The 20255-nt window shown below is 51.6% G+C and overlaps 2 protein-coding genes across 3 annotated transcripts; one reads left to right on the top strand and one right to left on the bottom strand.

The window, feature by feature from the left end:
• Positions 1-79: 79 nt before the first annotated feature.
• Positions 80-8045, bottom strand: LOC148821466 (ankyrin repeat domain-containing protein 54-like). The gene is made up of 8 exons (XM_088930920.1): positions 4287-8045; positions 3685-3732; positions 2969-3067; positions 2122-2193; positions 1987-2034; positions 1654-1778; positions 1263-1370; positions 80-1048 (listed from the first exon to the last, which is right to left on the bottom strand). Exons 1-8 carry the CDS (start codon positions 4615-4617, stop codon positions 974-976), a joined length of 906 nt encoding a protein of 301 aa, XP_088787046.1. The 5' UTR covers positions 4618-8045; the 3' UTR covers positions 80-973.
• Positions 8046-8110: 65 nt separating this feature from the next.
• LOC148821465 (4-galactosyl-N-acetylglucosaminide 3-alpha-L-fucosyltransferase 9-like) lies at positions 8111-20218 on the top strand. Of its 2 annotated transcripts, none has more exons than XM_088930888.1 (4): positions 8111-9053; positions 12074-12265; positions 16934-17149; positions 17583-20218. In XM_088930888.1, the coding sequence occupies exon 4, from the start codon at positions 17591-17593 to the stop codon at positions 18659-18661; it is 1071 nt and encodes a 356-aa protein (XP_088787014.1). In that variant the 5' UTR covers positions 8111-9053; positions 12074-12265; positions 16934-17149; positions 17583-17590; the 3' UTR covers positions 18662-20218. The 2 variants fall into 2 exon arrangements, with proteins under 2 accessions (XP_088787014.1, XP_088787015.1); XM_088930889.1 differs by lacking the exon at positions 8111-9053 and adding an exon at positions 11549-11998.
• Positions 20219-20255: the final 37 nt, after the last annotated feature.

Here is a 20255-nt window from a genome sequence, read left to right as displayed (position 1 = left end):
AGGCTTGATGAAGGCCATGTAGTGTGTAACTGCCCAACCCCCACCCAGACCCCACACAAGCACAAGCAGAGAGCCAGACTGACACCAGCTGTGATTCTTTATTGTCACTCTGGCCCAGCGGAGAGCCTGGGTACATTACAACTACAACACAGCCTTCACAGACAGGTCTGCAGACCCCAGAGGCACACAGACGCAGTAGGAGTGGAGCTGCTGATCACAGGGGGCGCTACAGCACTTAACTGTGTCCTGCACAGATCCCCAGTCATGTTCCTGGAGAGCAGCGCTGCTCCTCTGCTTGTAGGGGGCTTCCTGATCCCCAGGAGACACTCTGATCAGTGTGTATTCCCCAGAGTGCTGCAGGAGTACCTCGCAGAGAGTGTGCAGGTGAGTGTGTGAGTGTGTAGGTACAGTGTGCAGGTGTGCGACCGTGCACATGCTGGTGAGAGTGTGCAGGTGTGAGTGTGTGTGTGAGTGTGCACGTGCTGGTGAAAGTATGCAGGTGTGTGCGAGCATGCACATGCAGGTGTGGGTTTGTGAGTGTGCATGTGCTGGTGTGCGCGTGCGAGCGTGCTTGTGCTGGTGTGAGTGTGCGAGCGTGCACGTGCTGGTGAGAGTGTGCTAGTGCGAGTGCGCACGTGCTGGAGTGAGTGTGCCAGTGCACACGTGCAAGTGCTGGTGTGAGTGTGCGAGCGTGCACTTGCTGGTGTGAGTATGCGAGCGCCCAAGTGCTGGTGTGAGTGTGCCAGTGCGCACGTGCTGGTGCGAGCGTGCACGTGCTGGTGTGAGTGTGCGAGCGTGCACGTGCTGGTGTGATTGTGCGAGCGCCCAAGTGCTGGTGTGAGTGTGCCAGTGCGCACGTGCTGGTGTGAGTGTGCATGTGCTGGTGTGGCCTCCCGAGGGCCTGAGGTCTCCCTGGAAGACAGTCCAGTCTCTCTCAGCACGGAGCAGCAGGGGGCGCTGCGTGCAAGATGATCTACCTCTCGCTCAGGCTCTGCATCTGTAGGCTGAGCGATGTGAAGCTGGCCAGCAGGTCCGTCACCTCGTCCACCTGCAGCACACAGAAAGACAGGGGCATCACAACCCCAGCACCCCTCCTTTCTCCACTGTAAGAACTGACCCTCATCCCCCCCACCGCACACAGCCCAGACACCCCCTCACCCCCCACCGCACACTGAGCCTGTCCTCTCTGGACAGCCAGGTCTGTCTGTGTCCAGTGTCTCTGGCCAGGCTGCGTCAGGGTGTCCAGGCCTGCCTGCTCTCACCTGTGCCTTGGTGCTGGTGTTCTGCAGCTGTGTACAGATGTGCTCCAGCCTCTGTCTCTGCTCATGCTGTCCCACACGGTTCAGGTACTCTCGCAACATCTGGATAATCTGCCACCCACACAGCGAGAGTCAGTCACTCACCTGGGTCTCTCATGTGCACGTGTGTCAGTGTCTAGGTGTGTGACTGTACAGGTGTGTCAGTGTCCAGGTATGAGTCAGTCTCCAGGTGTATTGGTGTCCAGGTGTGTGTTGGTGTCCAGGAGTGTCGGTGTCCAGGAGTGCGTCAGTGTCCAGGAGTGCGTCAGTGTTCAGGTGTGTGGGTGTCCAGGAGTGTGTCAGTGTCCAGGTGTACTGGTGTTCAGGTGTATCGGTGTCCAGGTGTGTCAGTTACCTGAGTGACCTCCCCGCGCAGCGTCTCCAGGCTGTGCGACTCCCCCTCCTGCAGGATGTTCAGTTTGGACTTGGCCAGGTGCAGTGGAGTCCTCCCAGCGCGGTCCAGTGCGTCCACACGGGCGCCTGAACACACCCAGCCCCACTGGTCAGCTCCCAGCAGCCCCGGGACTCGGAGAGTGCTCTCTCCCCCAGTGTCTCCCAGTCTGTCCCCCAGTCCCCTCTCCAGTCCCTCCCAGTCTCTCCCAGTCTCTCCACCAGTCTCCCCCAGTCCCTCCCAGTCTCTCCACCAGTCAGTCTCCCCCTCAGTCTCCCCCAGTCCCCAGCCTCTCACCTCCTCTCAGCAGTGTGGTGATCACAGGCACGTGGTTCGTACAGGCAGCTGCAGACAGACAGACCAGTTAGCCTCTCTCAGCTGTCAACCCTCCCCCCCCACCCTCGCCGGTGGTCCAATCCATCTCCCCCTCACCCAGGTGCAGTGGTGTGTTTCCCAGCCCGTCTCTCTGGTTGGGGTCAGCTCCGGAGCTCAGGAGCAGCTGCACTGTCGGGGGAGACAGAGAGGCAGCAGACGTTAGCGAATGGCCGGCTCCCACTCAGACCTCCCGCAGCGCCTCCCACTCAGACCTCCCGCTGCGCCTCCCCCCGACGCTCGGCCTGCGTCCCCGCGGTGAAAGGCGCTATACAGGCAGTGCAGGCCGCGCTGCTCTACGCTGCGGACAGCCCGCTAGGCGATACGAGCCAGAACCGGTACCGTACGTCCCTCTCCCAGCGGCGCGTTGCGCTGCGCTCTCCCGTGGCGCCTCAGGCGGCAGATCCCAGCTGTCCCCTCCTTTGCGCCTCCCGCTCAGACCCCCCGCAGCGCCTCCCGCTCAGACCTCCCGCTGTGCCTCCCCCTCACACCCCCCGCAGCGCCTCCCGCTCAGACCTCCCGCTCAGACCTCCCGCTGCGCCTCCCCCTCAGACCCCCCACTGCGCCTCCCGCTCAGACCTCCCGCTCAGACCTCCCGCTGCGCCTCCCGCTCAGACCTCCCGCTGCGCCTCCCCCTCAGACCCCCCGCAGCACCTCCCGCTCAGACCTCCCGCTCAGACCTCCCGCTGCGCCTCCCCCTCAGACCCCCCGCTGCGCCTCCCCCTCACACCTCCCGCTGCGCCTCCCCCTCACACCCCCCGCAGCGCCTCCCCCTCAGACCTCCCGCTGCGCCTCCCCCTCAGACCCCCCGCAGCGCCTCCCGCTCAGACCCCCCGCTGCGCCTCCCCCTCACACCCCCCGCAGCGCCTCCCCCTCAGACCTCCAGCTGTGCCTCCGCCTCGCTCACCGATGCTCTCGTTGCCGTTGCAGGAGGCGAAGTGCAGGGCGGTGCGGCCCTTGTCGTCCGCGGCGCAGGGGTCAGCGTCATCCTCCAGGAGGCGCCGCACTGCCGGCACACAGGCCCGCACGGAGAAAACATTACTACACACACACAGCGCTACACAACACACAACACAGATCTACACTGTACAGAAGACACAACACACCACACAACACAGAGCTCCACAACTTACAAGGAACTACACAACCACAACACAGCACACTGCTATACACACAAAACTACACTACACTGTAGACGGATACTAAGACTACAAAACAGCACACAGCACACAGGCCCGCATGGAGTAAACATTACAACACAGCACCCACACAGTACTACACAACACAGCACACAACACAGCACACAGCACACAGGCCCACATGGAGAAAACATTACAACACAGCAAACACACAGTACTACACGACACAGATCTACACTGTACACAACACACAACGCACCACACAACACAGAGCACTACTACTACATAGCACTACACAACCACAACACAGCACATTGCTATATACACAGTACTAGACAACCACAACACAGTGTACAGTGGTTTAGGTCAGGGGTCAAGGGACAAGGGGTGAGGCTGGGGTGGGGTACAGCGGTGAGGTCAGGGGTCAAGGGGTGAGGTTGGGGTGGGGTAGAGTGGTGAGGTCAGGGGTCAAGTGTGAGCTTACCTGTGTCAATGTCATTGCTATTGGCTGCCTCTCTCAGCCTCTTCCCAGCTGAACACAGAGAGAGAGAATCAGAGGACACAACCAACACTTCTGAATCCCCTGACACTAACACAACCGACACTCCTGAGACAACCTACACTCCTGAATCCCCTGACACTAACACAACCGACACTCCTGAGACAACCAACACTCCTGAATCCCCTGACTTTCACAACCGACAGCCCTGACACTAACACAACGGACAGTACTGACACAACAGAACGACACTCCTGACACTCACACAACCAACACAAGCGACTCTCCTGACACAACTGACACTACACAAGCTCTGCTGGGCACCAGACATGACAGCGCTGACTCCACCAGCAGGGGGCGCTCTGCACTGTCCCGTAAGGTGACCAAGTGGGACACGACCCGTTACTCCGGGCTGGTCTCTCGGTCGCTAGAGACCCGGCTCACTCCTCCCTGGGCCTGAGAGCAGGGACTGACCCGCACGGCGGTCGGCCTGCGTCCCCGCGGGGAAAGGCGCTATACAGGCGGTGCGGGCCGCGCTGCTCTACGCTGCGGAGAGCCCGCTAGGCGATACGAGCCAGAACCGGTACCGTGCGTCTCTCTCCCCAGCGGCGCGGCGCGCTGCGCTCTCCCGTGGCGCCTCAGGCGGCAGACTCCCAGCTTCCCGGGCCGGCGGGGGCTGCAGGGCTCGGGCTCGGGCTCGGCCCGGTTCGGATCCCAGAGCACATGCAGGTACCGCAGTCCCGGGTCTGCGGCCGCACCGGCCGCGCCGAGCCGCACCCCGTCCCCCAGTCCGGCGAACCCGAACCCGGCCGCCTCCGCTCCGGACTCCCGATGCGGAGCCTCCGGCGGGACCACGTCCTCTCCATCCGAACTGGACCGCTCTTCGTCCGAAGCCACCACCGGGCTCCAGCCCTCCATTCCGAACCTTCTTGTACGTGTTGTATTGCAAACTCTTGGTTTATTTACAAAAAAACCGTGTCTGAAATCAGAACGCCATATCAGTCACTGCAAAGCATAACAAAACCACCAAGTTTGAAACTGCAACCCCTGAGTCCGCCATTTTGGCTCCGTACCCCTACTCTAACAGAACGTGGAGAACTCTATTGTGCAGAGCCAAGATGGCACCTGTTTCACCGCTGTGGCGCTGTTTCATGTACGCATGCGTGTGAGGATTGTTTCTATTCCCGGAAGTGACTTGATTGATTCCTGTGAAGACCAATCAGAGAACGCCATTTGCACCCGCTCCACTAATGAACACACTGGAGAGGTGGGACTTTATAATAATTGCTTACACTTATATAGCACTTTTCTGGACACCCCACTCAAAGCACTTTACTGGTAATTGGGATCCCCTCCACCACAGTAGCCATACTGCACCAGAACACTCAGCCCTCAGTGGGGAGGAGAGCAGAGTGATGAAGCCAGTTCAGAAAGGGGGATTATTAGGAGGCCATGCTTGATAAAGGCCAATGGGAAATTTGGCCAGGACACCAGGGTTACACCCCTACTCTTTTTGAGAAACACCCTGGGATTTTTAATGACCACAGAGAGTCAGGACCTCAGTTTTACATCTCATCTGAAGGACAGCACCTGTTTACAGTATACTGTCCCCGTCACTATACTGGGGCATTAGGACCCACACAGACCGCAGGTGAGCACCCCCTGCTGGCCCCACTAATACCTCTTCCAGCAGCAACCTTAGTTTTTCCCAGGAGGTCTCCCATCCAGGTCCTGGCCAGGCTCACACCTGCTGAACTTCAGTAGGCTACCAGTGGTGAGTTGCAGGGTGATATGGCTGCTGGGTTAAGCTGATGAGGCCAGTACAAGTAATTATCTCCGTGAATTTAGCGCCCCTTAAAAACGATGAAACCCCCTGTTTCGTTAGTGCTGCGTTTGTACTGTTTTCGGTCCCGAGATACAGCGCCTTGTGTTTTCCGGTGATCACGTGACCATGCACGGCGACCTTGACCTCCAGTGACCCCGTCTGCCGAGCTCATGCGTGCTACTGGTGCGAGAGGAACAGTCTGCAATTGTGTTCCTCTGTTTGCCCAGGTGGAGGGCGGCGCTGGATTTTGCATGTAATACCAGTATCTTATGTTCGTTTGTGTGAACAGGAAGATTACATTTCTCTCTAATATCATACCCTTATCAGACGAGCTGCGATTGTAGCCTGAAAAAGCGAACTTTAGCAAACAATCGTATATTCTAACAAAGCGGCTTTAACAGGCACGTCTTAATACTTCACAGCGGTGTCCTGTTTTAAAAATCAGAAGCGATCAGTTTCTCACTGTCTCCTTCTTCAATAAACACGCGCACCAAGGGCCTTGTAAAGATTCGACCCGTCAGTCGAGCCACGTGTTCAAAAAGGCTTGAATTTGCAACTTTACGAACAACAAGACCCCTGTTGCTCTTTTTGTGCAAAGCACACTCGTCAACGTGAAAGAGAACCAGGATGTTTTTAAGTGGCACAGTGTACAAGGTTGACACGGATAAGATATGAGATCACTTTATTGACAATATAACATTTCTTGTAACAGGAATTTCAATATACGATTGTTTGCTCAAGTTCGCTTTATCAGGCTACACCCGCAGCTCTTCTGATAATATGGAAGCCCGGTTCCGCCAGGGAGTAAAAAAAAACGCGCTATGGTATCTCGCAATTGCGACTTTGTATCTCAGAATTACGACTTCGAAATGCCCACATTTCATTGTCTGTCCTTTTGTTATTGTAACGGATTCGGGTTCAAGGGCTTGTGCCCTCGCCGCTCCCACCCTAGTTCGTGCCTCACTGCATGGGCTCGAACCCAGGTCTTACCAGCTGAGCTAAAGAAGATCATTTGTTTGCTTTAGCTAATTAATCCCACGAGCTCAGCCAGCTGTGTCTGGAGAGAAGCCAGGGTATCGGCTTCAACAACATGGCTGGGCAACTTGTTCCCACCTCCCACCACCCTCTGTGCACGTACAGTGTGTAAAGTAGAGCCTCCTGTCCTGGCTGGAGGACCTCATCCAGCTGTGTCTGGAGAGAATATGTTCCCCTCTCCCACCCCCCTCTGTGTACAGTAGAGCCTCCTGTCCTGACTGGAGGACCTCATCCAGCTGTGTCTGGAAAGAATATGTTCCCCTCTCCCACCCCCCTCTGTGTACAGTAGAGCCTCCTGTCCTGACTGGAGGAGCTCATCCAGCTGTGTCTAGAGAGAAGCCAGGGTATCGGCTTCAACAACATGGCTGGGCAACTTGTTCCCACCTCCCACCACCCTCTGTGTGCAGTAGAGCCTCCTGTCCTAGCTGCAGGAGCTCATCCAGCTGTGTCTGGAGAGATGCCAGGGTATCGGCTGCACCTACGTGGCTGAGCAGCTTGTTCCCCCCTCCCACCCCTCTCTGTGTACAGTAGAGCCACCTGCTCTCAGATTTTCCTGCTCTTCCTCCAGTTGTTACTTGTGCCCGCTGTATCGGTGTCTGTTTGTTCATTTTGAGAAATCGTGGGACCCAGTTCCTCCAGCCTGCCCGTCTCGGCTCGCTGCTCTCTTTACACTCGGCTTGTACACGATGTTCCCAATGCACACTGGACAGCTCTAAAGGCAGCACCTCCGGAGCTCAGTTGCAGGGTTTCATGTTCCGCCCTGATATTCTCTGTGCCTTTAGCGAGTGTGCTCTGCTTCTGGCTGCTGATGCCGGTGTCTTCGGTACCAGCGGGGCGGGGTCACTCCAGGGTTAACAGGTTTAAAGCCCCGGGCCGTCTTGTCGGGACTCTGCTGCTGATCCATAGGCTGTGGGCTGCTGCCCACCGCGAGGTGGCGCACACTGCTGCCACTCTCCACTCGCTGTCTCGCGTTCTCGTCTCCAACAACTGATGCTGTGGTGTGTTACTTGGGGAAACGCGCAAGTAAGGATTTCCCTGGGCTCCGGTCGGCATGACGATAAACACGAAGCCTGAAATGTCTGTCTGACCTGAGTGTCGTGTTTCAGCCACCCAGCCACGCGGCACCAGCCCCCACGTCCCGGGAAGGAGGGCCAGTTGTGGTGGGCTTCTCTGTGCGTCCCTCGGACTGAGGCTCCCCAAACCGTAACGAGCTCAGCAGAAAGACGAGAGATGAGCTCAGACCACCAGGCAGAGTCCCATTTCTCTCTTTGAGAATATTCAGATTTGAAGTAAATACTCTTACATTCATATTGTTGAAATAACTACGTGCAGTAATTTAATATTCTACAGTAATGTCCATTTCGTTGATTAAAGAAGTCTGTCAGTATATGTACGAGTTTATACATATACTTTATATATGTATATGTTCGAGTTCATGCTGCTCCGCTTGTATATCGCATGAGCAATAGAAGATGTTCATCACGCTTATAAGAAGATGTCTCGTTTGGTGTCTGACAGCGCCAGGCAGGCTTGAAACTCACCTTTAGCAGTCACGTCACACGCCCACTTTTACAGCCCGCGTTCGCACAGACACGCCGGTGGAACAGGTCAGACAGACGCTCCTCTCCCTCAGGGGACTGGAGTCTGAGCAGAGTCTCTCCAGCCCGGACACGTCGCAGAGGCGAGCCGGATCCTGGCTGTGCGGTTGGCCGGGGGTGTCGGTCTACAGGGCTCGACAGAGAAACGCTGGGTTGCGTTGTGAACAGCAGCTCTCTGCACAGAGGGTGGCGGGAGGGTGGAACAAGCTGTGCAGACACGGCTCCTGCGGGAAACAGCTGGATGTTCACGAGTGGGAATAACCGCCGCACGAGCAACCTTTCCCGCGCGCTGGAGCTGCAGACTCGGCGCGGGTCACTCCTCGAGCGCACACGCACCAGACCTGGAGTCGATTACGCGCCAGCTCCGCAGTTATTAACGGGCGATTGAAAACGCTGCGCTGCAAACATGTTCACCTGAACAGTGAAGGTAAATCAGCTCTGGGCATCTCCGCCTCCCACCAGCGAGTGTGGGACTGGGGCGGGACCCAGCCGGAACCCCCACTGCGCGCGCCAGGGCTCTCCACGCACGGAGCCACCGCGAGGACACACCTGCGAGCCAGGTGCCGAGCCTCGAGCACGACTATCAGTGACATCACCTGGTCCGCGCGAGCGCTGCTCCCCCGGGTCATAAACGCCTTCGTCCTCGTCCCCGGATCCCGAAATCTTGCGCCGCTCCTCGGCTTTGCGCGTCGGGCGTTTCCGTGGGACACGAGCAGGCTGTTCTGGCAGAATCAGTCCACAGCTCGGGACCGAGGGAGCCGGCAGGAAGGGAACCGGGCCGAGACTTTGAGAACACGGCCGAGCCGCTCCCGCGTCGAGCCAGGAGAGGGACCAGAGGACGAGCAGGAGACTCGCTCTGCGATCACCTGTCGCGGGGAGAAAGGGAGGATAACCAGGTGAGTAGCGTGTACAGAAGTGAGCGTTGTCACCCCCGAGAGCCTCTGTACAGAGGTGAGCGTTGTCACCCCCGAGAGCCTCTGTACAGAAGTGAGCGTTGTCACCCCCGAGAGCTGCTGTACAGAGGTGAGCGTTGTCACCCCCGAGAGCCTCTGTACAGAGGTGAGCGTTGTCACCCCCGAGAGCTGCTGTACAGAGGTGAGCGTTGTCACCCCCGAGAGCTGCTGTACAGAGGTGAGCGTTGTCACCCCCGAGAGCTGCTGTACAGAGGTGAGCGTTGTCACCCCCAAGAGCTGCTGTACAGAGGTGAGCGTTGTCACCCCCGAGAGCTGCTGTACAGAGGTGAGCGTTGTCACCCCCGAGAGCCTCTGTACAGAGGTGAGCGTTGTCACCCCCGAGAACTGCTGTACAGAGGTGAGCGTTGTCACCCCCGAGAGCCTCTGTACAGAGGTGAGCGTTGTCACCCCCGAGAGCTGCTGTACAGAGGTGAGCGTTGTCACCCCCAAGAGCTGCTGTACAGAGGTGAGCGTTGTCACCCCCGAGAGCTGCTGTACAGAGGTGAGCGTTGTCACCCCCGAGAGCTGCTGTACAGAGGTGAGCGTTGTCACCCCCGAGAGCCTCTGTACAGAGGTGAGCGTTGTCACCCCCGAGAACTGCTGTACAGAGGTGAGCGTTGTCACCCCCGAGAGCCTCTGTACAGAGGTGAGCGTTGTCACCCCCGAGAGCTGCTGTACAGAGGTGAGCGTTGTCACCCCCGAGAGCCTCTGTACAGAGGTGAGCGTTGTCACCCCCGAGAGCTCTGGCATCCATGTACAGAGCTGTGTGTTGGGGTTCGTGTACAGAGCTGTGTGCTGGGGCTCATGTACGGAGCTGTGTGTTGGGGCTCCCGTACGGAGCTGTGTGTTGGCGTTCGTGTACAGAGCTGTGTGTTGGCGTTCGTGTACAGAGCTGTGTGTTGGGGTTCGTGTACGGAGCTGTGTGTTGGCGTTCGTGTACGGAGCTGTGTGTTGGGGCTCCTGTACAGAGCTGTGTGTTGGGGTTCGTGTACAGAGCTGTGTGTTGGCGTTCATGTACAGAGCTGTGAGTTGGGGTTCGTGTACGGAGCTGTGTGTTGGCATTCGTGTACGGAGCTGTGTGTTGGCGTTCATGTACAGAGCTGTGTGTTGGGGCTCCTGTACAGAGCTGTGTGTTGGGGTTCGTGTACGGAGCTGTGTGTTGGGGCTCCTGTACAGAGCTGTGTGTTGGGGCTCCTGTACAGAGCTGTGAGTTGGGGTTCGTGTACGGAGCTGTGTGTTGGCGTTCGTGTACGGAGCTGTGTGTTGGGGCTCCTGTACGGAGCTGTGTGTTGGGGTTCGTGTACAGAGCTGTGTGTTGGCGTTCGTGTACAGAGCTGTGTGTTGGGGTTCGTGTACAGAGCTGTGTGTTGGCGTTCGTGTACAGAGCTGTGTGTTGGCGTTCATGTACAGAGCTGTGTGTTGGGGTTCGTGTACAGAGCTGTGTGTTGGCGTTCGTGTACAGAGCTGTGTGTTGGCGTTCATGTACAGAGCTGTGAGTTGGGGTTCGTGTACGGAGCTGTGTGTTGGCGTTCGTGTACGGAGCTGTGTGTTGGCGTTCATGTACAGAGCTGTGTGTTGGGGCTCCTGTACAGAGCTGTGTGTTGGGGTTCGTGTACGGAGCTGTGTGTTGGGGTTCGTGTACAGAGCTGTGTGTTGGGGCTCCTGTACAGAGCTGTGTGTTGGGGCTCCTGTACAGAGCTGTGAGTTGGGGTTCGTGTACGGAGCTGTGTGTTGGCATTCGTGTACAGAGCTGTGTGTTGGGGCTTCTGTACAGAGCTGTGTGTTGGGGCTCCTGTACAGAGCTGTGTGTTGGCGTTCATGTACAGAGCTGTGTGTTGGGGCTCCTGTACAGAGCTGTGTGTTGGCGTTCATGTACAGAGCTGTGTGTTGGGGCTCCTGTACAGAGCTGTGTGTTGGGGTTCGTGTACGGAGCTGTGTGTTGGCGTTCGTGTACAGAGCTGTGTGTTGGGGCTCCTGTACAGAGCTGTGTGTTGGGGTTCGTGTACGGAGCTGTGTGTTGGCGTTCGTGTACAGAGCTGTGTGTTGGGGCTTCTGTACAGAGCTGTGTGTTGGGGTTTTAGCTCCCCGACGCCCCGCAGAGAGGTTTAGGAGATACTTTCTGCCTGCAGCCATCCGAGCACTGAAGAGCTCTCCAGCATGAAGACTCTGTTATCTTGGGCTTTTAGGAGGAGGAGTACTTCACGCTGCCGTGGGGATTGGGCGGGGGTCTCCCGAAGGCGTACTTCTGGCTCTCCAGCATGTACTGAGTTATATGTCTGTTTTGATATCATTGGCAAGTCTGTGTAGCTTTTTTTCATCTTTTATACCTATGAATTGTGTGGGCAGGTTAATTAAAAAAGTGTATTTAATCTCATCATACGGTATATGCATCACGTATACATGTATGAAGACACTGCGCACACAGTATAACAGGAAATTCTGGTCAAGCAGAAAGAAGCTGCTCAATTTCCAGCTGGTTCTGGTTTTCAGAGACCGGTCGTGACTTCCTGGGGGACCGGGCAGGGCGGCTGTGATGGTGATCTAGAGTACAGGCCCTCCCTAGGGTCTGACACGAGCGCGGAACAGGGCGTCTCTCTCCATGACCCATAGAAAGGTTCCACCAGCGTCCATTGTTGTATTGTTACGTTGGCCCCCAGGGCCCCTGAGGGCCTCCTGACGGTCGACAATCTTGCTTTCCCACCGACAGCAGACTCCTGCAGGTGCGTGTGACAACTCCCAGACCAGTCTAACGAGCTGAACAAGCAGCAGCTGTACTGGAGTTCACAAAGCCTACAATCTCGTCATGTTGTGAAGGTGGTGTACTTTGAGACTTTGAGAGAGTTCATCGCTTACGAATAATTCCCGGTTTCAGAGAGTAGGCGTTCAAGGTAACCGAACAAGTGAAGGTCAACAGTTTTCTTCTCTTTTCCGCTTGGGATAACCCTCCACTTGTTCCTTTGCAGCCTGCGCATGCTGATGCAGCTCCCCACCCGAGCTCTTCGAGGTCAGCTGTGCGTCTGAAAGAAGATAAGTCACCTGGCAGCTCACGTCTAGCGGAGGGTGTGGAAGTAGCAAAAACAAGGGCGAGATACGACACAGGGACCCTGAGCTTGAAGACGCTGCCTTTCTGTCAGTCCTGCACGTTTACTATTATTGTGAGTTTCCTTGGACATGAATTCGTCTGGGCAGCGTTGCTGCCTTGTAGCGCTGGGGCCCTGGGTTCGAGTCTGCATCTGGGGTGCTGTCTGTGTGGAGTTTGCATGTTCTCCCCGTGTTTGTGTGGGTTTTCCTTCCTCCCACAGGCCAGAGACTTGCTGGTGGGGTAACTGGCTTTTGGGAGACCTGGCCCTGGTGTGTCTGTGTGTGTCCTGTCCAGGGGTACCCCACCTTGCGCCGGTGGCTTGCTGGGATAGACTGCAGCTCCCCTGCAGCCCTGAACTGGATGAGCCGTTAGAAAACAGAGGGATGAAGCTGGGTGTACACGAGCTGAGACACCTTCTCTCTGGAGACTGGCTGCCACAGTCCAGCCCCGTTCTCCAGACCCAGCTGCAGTAGCAGTTTGCATGTCTCCACTTTAACCAGCAGCCGTGCGTCGAGCCGCTGCCGAGCGAACTGGCAGCGCCTGTGATTATCGGCAGCTGCTCGTTGAGTCCAGACGTCTGTCCAGACCAACATGGCCACCCCACTGCCCCCTCATAGGCAATACCTGCCTGTACAGCAAACCGCTGCGAACTTAATGATGTTTTTATCATGACAGTAGCCTTCCAAGGCTCTCATGAATTCTTACAATCCCCCTTCCTCCCAGACATCAGAGGACAGACTTCATAAAGTGCTGACATTGTTGCAAATCAGGTACGTTACCTCAGGTGTCTTTGAGAGCAAGGACTGAATGAAGCGGATAGTAAAAATCCAGTGGCCCAATTACAGATGCAGCCATTCAAAACAAGCGGGCGATACCGCATTATTTTGTGATGCGCTTTATGCAGTCTACCGCGAGTTACCGTAAATTCTCCTATAGTACCGCAAGTAAAATAATAGTATCCGGAATTTCCGCAAGGTGGAGCTGATAAAGCTCAACCTCTCATGTTTGAGCTGTCGCCATCAGAGTCTTTAACGAAGATATTACCAATAGTATTAATAATGAATGACCTTGGACAAGCTGTAAACTCAAAGTATTGCCCTGGTCCACATTCTTTTTCTCATTGACCGTCTTTGTAAAAGTAACACCACAGCATTTCGCAATCACGCATTTGTTTCCAATCCTGCAAAGTAGACTCCTCAAAGCGCTTTACAGGATAAAAACAATAACAACAATACTGTTAGGCTGGGCAAACGATTTTTTTTAAAGAAATACAAAATGAGATATAATGATGTGTTCCGGCTTAGACATTAACGAAGAGCATAACGCGTGTACTGTATACACTGCAAGTACAACCCCCCTCTCTGCAGGAGTGCTGGCTGTGACGAATTGAACCGGTTTCACAGGTATTTTCAAAGTAGAAGGGGGCGAGATTTCCAGCGAAAGACACCTCCCCCCCTCCAAAACCCAGTAAGTACAGTACTTACTAGTTAAAGGCTAGGCTCCTCAATGAAATCGCTTTAACATGCTAATGCGTTGGTGTAACAGTCCGGGCATGGCAAGCTTCTAATTTCAACCCGACTACGGCGAAAGGAACCCTTCTTTCATTGGAAGACAATGAACATATTCTAGCCCTAAATGAATTAATAGCAAACATGGTTTACATAAAAGACATTTTTCCAAGAAAGTTTAGCCTTTGTCACTAATGACGCCAGCGGAGAGAGAGAACAGGGGATGGATGTTGGTTTTGCCTAAGGGGCGGGCTATGGAGCGAGCGCCTTCTTTTTACTTTTGTAGCCAAAGGGGCTTGCAGGTCAGATTCCCTGCCCCCTGCGGAAAGACAGACACGTTTTCACAGTTTAGAAGCCGCTCTTCAGACGCAGGCGAGCGAGCAGCCCCTAGATTAAACATCAACTTTATTTAAACTCCAACGAAAGTATTAATGTTTTTTTTAATCAAATTCTAAAAGTATGCTTGTTGACTCCGGTATCACGTTAGTTAAAGACTTCGATGCTTAAAATGTTTAGGGAGAAATGGAATATTGGTGTGTATGTTTTCTTTAAAGTACCGAGACCAGCCATATACTGTATGTTTATGTTCCAAAATTAATATCGTTTATGGCCTTCACACGCGTTACAGTATGCTCCTATTCTTTTTATGCTCAGGCACTAAGATTTCCCTTCAGTGGTAAAATTCCATATAAATATTCAATACTAAAACGGGCAGAGAGATAGACAGAGAGAGAGAGAGACACCAAGGGGTGCGGAACCAGGGAACTCTTTACATGGAAAACGGGCGATCTCCCCAGACTGTCCGCCCATTTCACTGTTACCTGGATACCTCTTGGGGATATCCTCTATATACTCTTGGGGGGAATGTCCTCTTGGGGGATATTCTAACAAGAAGTGATTATAAGACGATCTGTCAAAGTGCAATGAAATACAATATGCTGGACAGTATGCTTCTCAAAGCGCTTTACAGGATAACAACAATAACAACAACAATTTTACAAGTTCTGGGAGGAAAAATATGATCAATATTAATAATAATAATAAACTTTATTTTATATAGCGCCTTTAAAGGTGGCTCCTCAAAGCGCTTTACAGGATAACAACCGATGAAACAACATTGGTTGGGGGTTGAAAATACCTGTGAAACCGGTTTGTTCACAATGTACTGTAGACACAGAGTGTTACACCAACGCATTAGCATGTTAAAGCGATTCCATTGAGGAGCCCGGCACGATAATTGTTTTGTTCCTTGATACAGTATCTGATCTGCAAGGCCATTTGAAACAAAACAAAAACTAAAAATAAGATACAATCTACAGACATTCACAACATAAACATATCTTAAAACATTTACATATATTGTTAAATTATTACTTTAGATATATACTTTAGGTTACTGAAACAGCCATCTTTAACCATTCTGAGTCGCTGCAGGTAGAGACACGTTCGAAAAAAAGTCCATCCCAGCTACAATACATTATTTTTAATATTTTTGTGGTAAGAGGGAGCAAAACATCAGTATTTACTGCTAGTAATTAGTGTACGATCTATAGTTGAAATCTGAGCCTAAATAAAAAGAAAAATAATTTTCAGAGAGCAATTACGCTGTGTTTATGTAGAATAAATGATTAGGTTTATGAGCAATCTAATTACTTATTCGTTTAAAACGCTATATAAAATAAAGTTTATTATTAATTTGCTGGACAGAGTGGTGAACATTATTATGCATAAGACAAAGATAACGATTTACGTTAAAAGACATTTAATTAAACACGGGTTTGTGATTTAAATGGGAATGGGGGTGACGGGAATCTAAATAATCTCTTAATCTAAATAAAAATAAAATAAAAAAACAGGTTTCGATAGTTAATAACCACTTTTTATGCACGAAACACAGGTGATTTTTCTTCCTCCTGATCAGTTTAGAAATCTGTGTATGCTGTAAGGTTTTTACTTCTTAATTAAACTTTAAAAATACACGTTTCGAATAGAAAGAAATCCTCTTCCTGGTACAGTATGTATAGCAGACCAACACGTATTTTTTCTCCAATCAGAGGGGTGTCAGCCAATCACCATTCTGAAGCCCTACCATAATCTCTGGTATAGGGAGACCCCACAATTCTGTCCCATAGTTTAGATAGATGATAGATACTTTTATTGATCCCGTGAGGGAAATAAACTAAATCATTTTCATTTTAGGAAATTATTAAACGCTCGGTTAAAAGCAAAGGAGATTGTCTGTTATAGTGGACATAAAAACAAGAGTTTGCTCCGGCGTTATTGGAAACCCAAATTTAACAAAAAATCGCTGGCATTATATCCTAGAAGACACAGACCGGCGCCAGACCGGGAGAATGCCCGCAGCATAAAAGAAAATGCCTGATGAACTAGGGATTGGACAGTTTCCAAGTGCCTGTACAATCGATGGAAATGTTCAAATAAATGTGCAAAAGAAATAAACAAAATAATCATTTATTTCTTTATCATATTGGCTAGCTAATGTCCTCTCTTTACTAGTTAGTGGCTGTGTTTTTGCGTTGGGTAGCAACGGATGACTGTTCTCAGGCGGAAGATGTAAACAGCTTAATTTTCGTGTTAAATAATTTTTTTAAATTAAAATTCATTCTATACAGCAATCGCATATTTGGGTACCGTTTCATAAAACTTTCATGCTTAAAATGTTTAGGGAGAAATGGAAGACTGGTGTGTATTTTTTCTTTAAACTACCAAGACCAGCCATATACAGTACAGTTTACATACAGTAATGTTTATGTTCCTAAATTAATATCGTTTATGACCTTCAGATGCGTTATGCTCCTCTTCTTTGTATGCTCAGCTACTAAAATTTCCCTTTAGTGGTAAAATTCCATATAAATATTCATGATAAGTGGATTAAAACGTGCACAGTAAAGAGATTAAATGATTAAATCTTTTCACTACCGACCAATGCACCACGAGTGCCCCTGTCGGTCATTTTGGCCAGCCAATCACTTACCGCGGTGCCCTGCGGTGGCTTGTGGGTAGTTTACCGTACCGCGGGTTTGTACCGCGCATTTTGAATGGCTGCATCTGTACATGCATCAATTAGCACCAGTGATTAAGGGCCCAGCGGCCCAGCTGGAACTAGAACCAGCAGACAGGAGTCCTTCTGGACCAATATTGAGAACCCCTGCAATGATACCAGAGTTTCTCACAATTTTCTAAAGACCTCCACCGATCTCTCCTCCTCCCAGACTTCACACAGCTCCTGGCTGAGCCCTGTGTAGGGCCCCGTGTGTCCAGCCTGGGCCGGGACAGTCCTGGGGACAGACGCAGTGTGCTTCTGTGTGGACCAGCACAGGGGCCCAGCTCTGCAGAATCTCTCTCTCGGGAGCCACTGAGCCGTCTGATCCGCAAGGAGGCAGAAACCATCACGTCCCACCCCTGCTGCAGGTCTGCTCGGCGCTGAGGTGAGGCAGTACATTCTCATATTCCCTCCTGTGTGAAACCAGTTTCCCCAGTGGACCCCCAACCTGGCAGGTTTCATTACGCAATATCCCTGAGGCACAACAGATTGCTCAGATGTCTTTTAATATCTGAAAATAAAGGAGAATGATTACATGAGAAAGCTTTTCAAGTTTAAAATGTTGAGACACATATTTCAGTCAGAACTGTTAAAAATGGACATCTGATTCTTCAGGATTCAGATCATTTCACCTTGTTGTAAATCTTGATGGGTTTTTCCAAGCGCATTAGAATTAATTTACTTGCAGTGACAGTTTCAGAACCACCGTTACTGCCCACAATGTAGCAGGATAGTTTAGCTCAGTATAGGCCACAGGGCCAGGAATCTCCAAAGACACGTAATGTCCTCATTTAGTCTCCTTCTTCCTTCTTCAACAGGACAGACCATGTCATCCGTCTCTGCTCTCGGAGGTGTACGCACCATTTTGATCAGCACCCTCTTCCTGGGCTGTGTTGTAATTTTTATACTCCTGTATATAAAACCGTCTCGTAGCTGGTTCTCTCATCACACTGCCTCATCACCCTTAGAGAAAACCCTCGTCTCTTCTGACACAGACGCAAATGTCACTGTGGTTCTAGTCTGGCTCTGGCCATTTGGAGAAACCTTTTCTTTAGAGTCCTGTAGCTCCACTTTCCACATCGAGGGATGCCGATTAACAGCGGACAGGAACCTCTACAACATTGCGGATGCAGTTCTTCTCCACCACAGAGACATCAAAGAGAATCTGTCCAACCTGCCTCCTGCACACAGGCCCCCCTTCCAGAAGTGGGTCTGGATGAACTTGGAGTCACCAGCCAACTCACCAAAAATACCCGGTCTCTCAAAACTCTTCAACCTGACCTTAAATTACCGACGGGACTCTGACATCGACGTTCCTTATGTGTCCCTCATTTACAGAAGGGAACTTCCGAAATTTGAACTGCCAAAGAAGGACAAGCTGGTCTGCTGGATCGTTAGCAACTGGAGTCCTGGTCACGCCAGGTCACAGTACTACAATGAGCTGCACAAACACATTGAAATCCAAACCTATGGTAAAGCATTTGGGAAATACATCAGCGGTGAGAACCTTCTGCCCACTATAGCCAGCTGTAAGTTTTACCTCTCCTTTGAAAACTCAGCCTACCAAGACTACATCACAGAAAAGCTGTACAATCCTCTGTCAGTGGGCTCAGTTCCGATTGTCCTGGGACCCTCCAGAGGAAACTACGAGAGCTACGTCCCTGCAGGTGCCTTTATTCATGTGGACGATTTCCCTTCAGCAAAAGAGCTGGCTGACTATCTACAGGTGCTAGACAAGAGTGAGGAGAAGTACCTGCAGTACTTCTCCTGGCATGAGCACTTCACTGTGAAGACACCTGACTTCTGGTTAGAACATGCCTGTCTTACCTGTGATTACGTTAAAAGACACAGGGAGTACCAGACTGTTCCTGATCTTGAGAAATGGTTTTGGGGTTAAAATTCCACATTGAGATCACAGCTCTTCTGTCTCATGAGAGTTTCAGTTTCTCTGATTTGAGGGCTGCTGCTCTTGTCAAGGTCTTAGAGGGCTATAAACAGAAATGAATAATTATTGAGTGACTGAACAGTTCTGTAACCCACTCAGTATGCGTTTGCTGTTCACACAGTACCTCCCACGAGTAACAGGAAAGCTAAGTCAAGGTTGCTGTAAGTAATTCGGATTTGCAATGAAAAGATTCTTATGAAGAAAATAATGTCACCTTTCATTTCTGGGTATTTCTGTGCGTATATGTTGTACAACCTTGGAATAATAGTGTTTTTTGTGTTCAATCTCCCATTTCAGGTGAGCATTAGTATTGGAACAAATGAACTTAAAGAACATTAAACTGGTATAAAACTACATCTTCGGCTCCTCGGCCCGTTGACATCGCCGAACCCTTGGTCTGTTCTGTTGAGATGCTTTGCTCAGCCTCGACTGCAGCCATTTTCAGAGGCTGTTTGTTTTGGGGAGTTTCTGACTTTGGTCTGAGTCTCAGATCAGATTTCTGACTGCTATCGAATCTCATCTGAATCTCTCAAGCATATTCCCTACAAAATCAAGAATTCAGTGTCGTAAATGTATTCTGAGATATATCATTCCGAACATTAGAAAGTGATTCTGCTGGTAGTCAAGTTCCCATTGAACTGTAAGTTCTCCTGCTGTTAACCCATCTTCCAGCACATGACCTCGTTCACCTAACACATTCTTAACATTCAATGCATTGCACATTTCTGCTAAAAACTAAATCAAGCAATGAATTTTACCAAAGGTTTTCTTGATTCCTTGAATCTTTGTAAAAATAACTTTGTAACTTGCAGATCGTTAAAAAAACGAGAATCTGAGAGAGGTTCATATTCTAGATGAATTCTTAAACGATCACCTAATGATACCTAATCAGCCCTCTATCTGTCCAAACCTTAGTATCATTTTAATGTTGGTTTAAAGTCTGGGTCTGCTTTAATTTCCCTTAAATCTGTTGAATCTTGTTTTATCTGCTTCCTTGCTTGTCTTTTATCTGCAGGAGAATCGGGATCTGTGGGGTTTTCTGCTCACCATCTTCACTCTCTGCGTCATTTGGGTGTTTTGTATGTGAGCATCATCAGTATTTTTGGGTGGCAGAGTCAGAGTCGGGGTCTTCGGGCCCTCCCGACCTGCAGTCCCTGCTCTTTCTGAGTCTCCCTGGCGCCGCGGCGCACCTCTCCCCGACGGCACCGCGAGGCTGCGGACGGCCAGGGGGGGCGCTGTGGCCCCTCTCTACTTCTGCACCGGTGCTGGGGGTGCCTCCGCAGGGACTCGAACCTGAGACCACAGAGAGGGGCGCTGCGGGAGAGCGCTGTGGATAGTAGCTGTCTCGTCACTTGACACTCACTCTACATCTACTGTGTCTCGTTTGTGTTTCACCTGGCTGGACCTACTCTTCCCTGTGTACTTACACTTCAAGCAGAACTGTGTATACTGTGGAAGTCCCTTGTAAAAAGGAAATCCGCTAAGCCAATAAAACACCTTTTTTATCTGATCTTTTGTGATTTATTTTCACACTCAGTCTGGAAAC

The sequence above is a fragment of the Atractosteus spatula genome, chromosome 13, assembly GCF_055471065.1.
Source record: "Atractosteus spatula isolate fAtrSpa1 chromosome 13, fAtrSpa1.hap1, whole genome shotgun sequence".
NCBI lineage: Eukaryota > Metazoa > Chordata > Actinopteri > Semionotiformes > Lepisosteidae > Atractosteus > Atractosteus spatula.
Note: the sequence above shows the minus strand (reverse complement) of the source record. Positions and strands in the feature narration are given on the sequence as shown.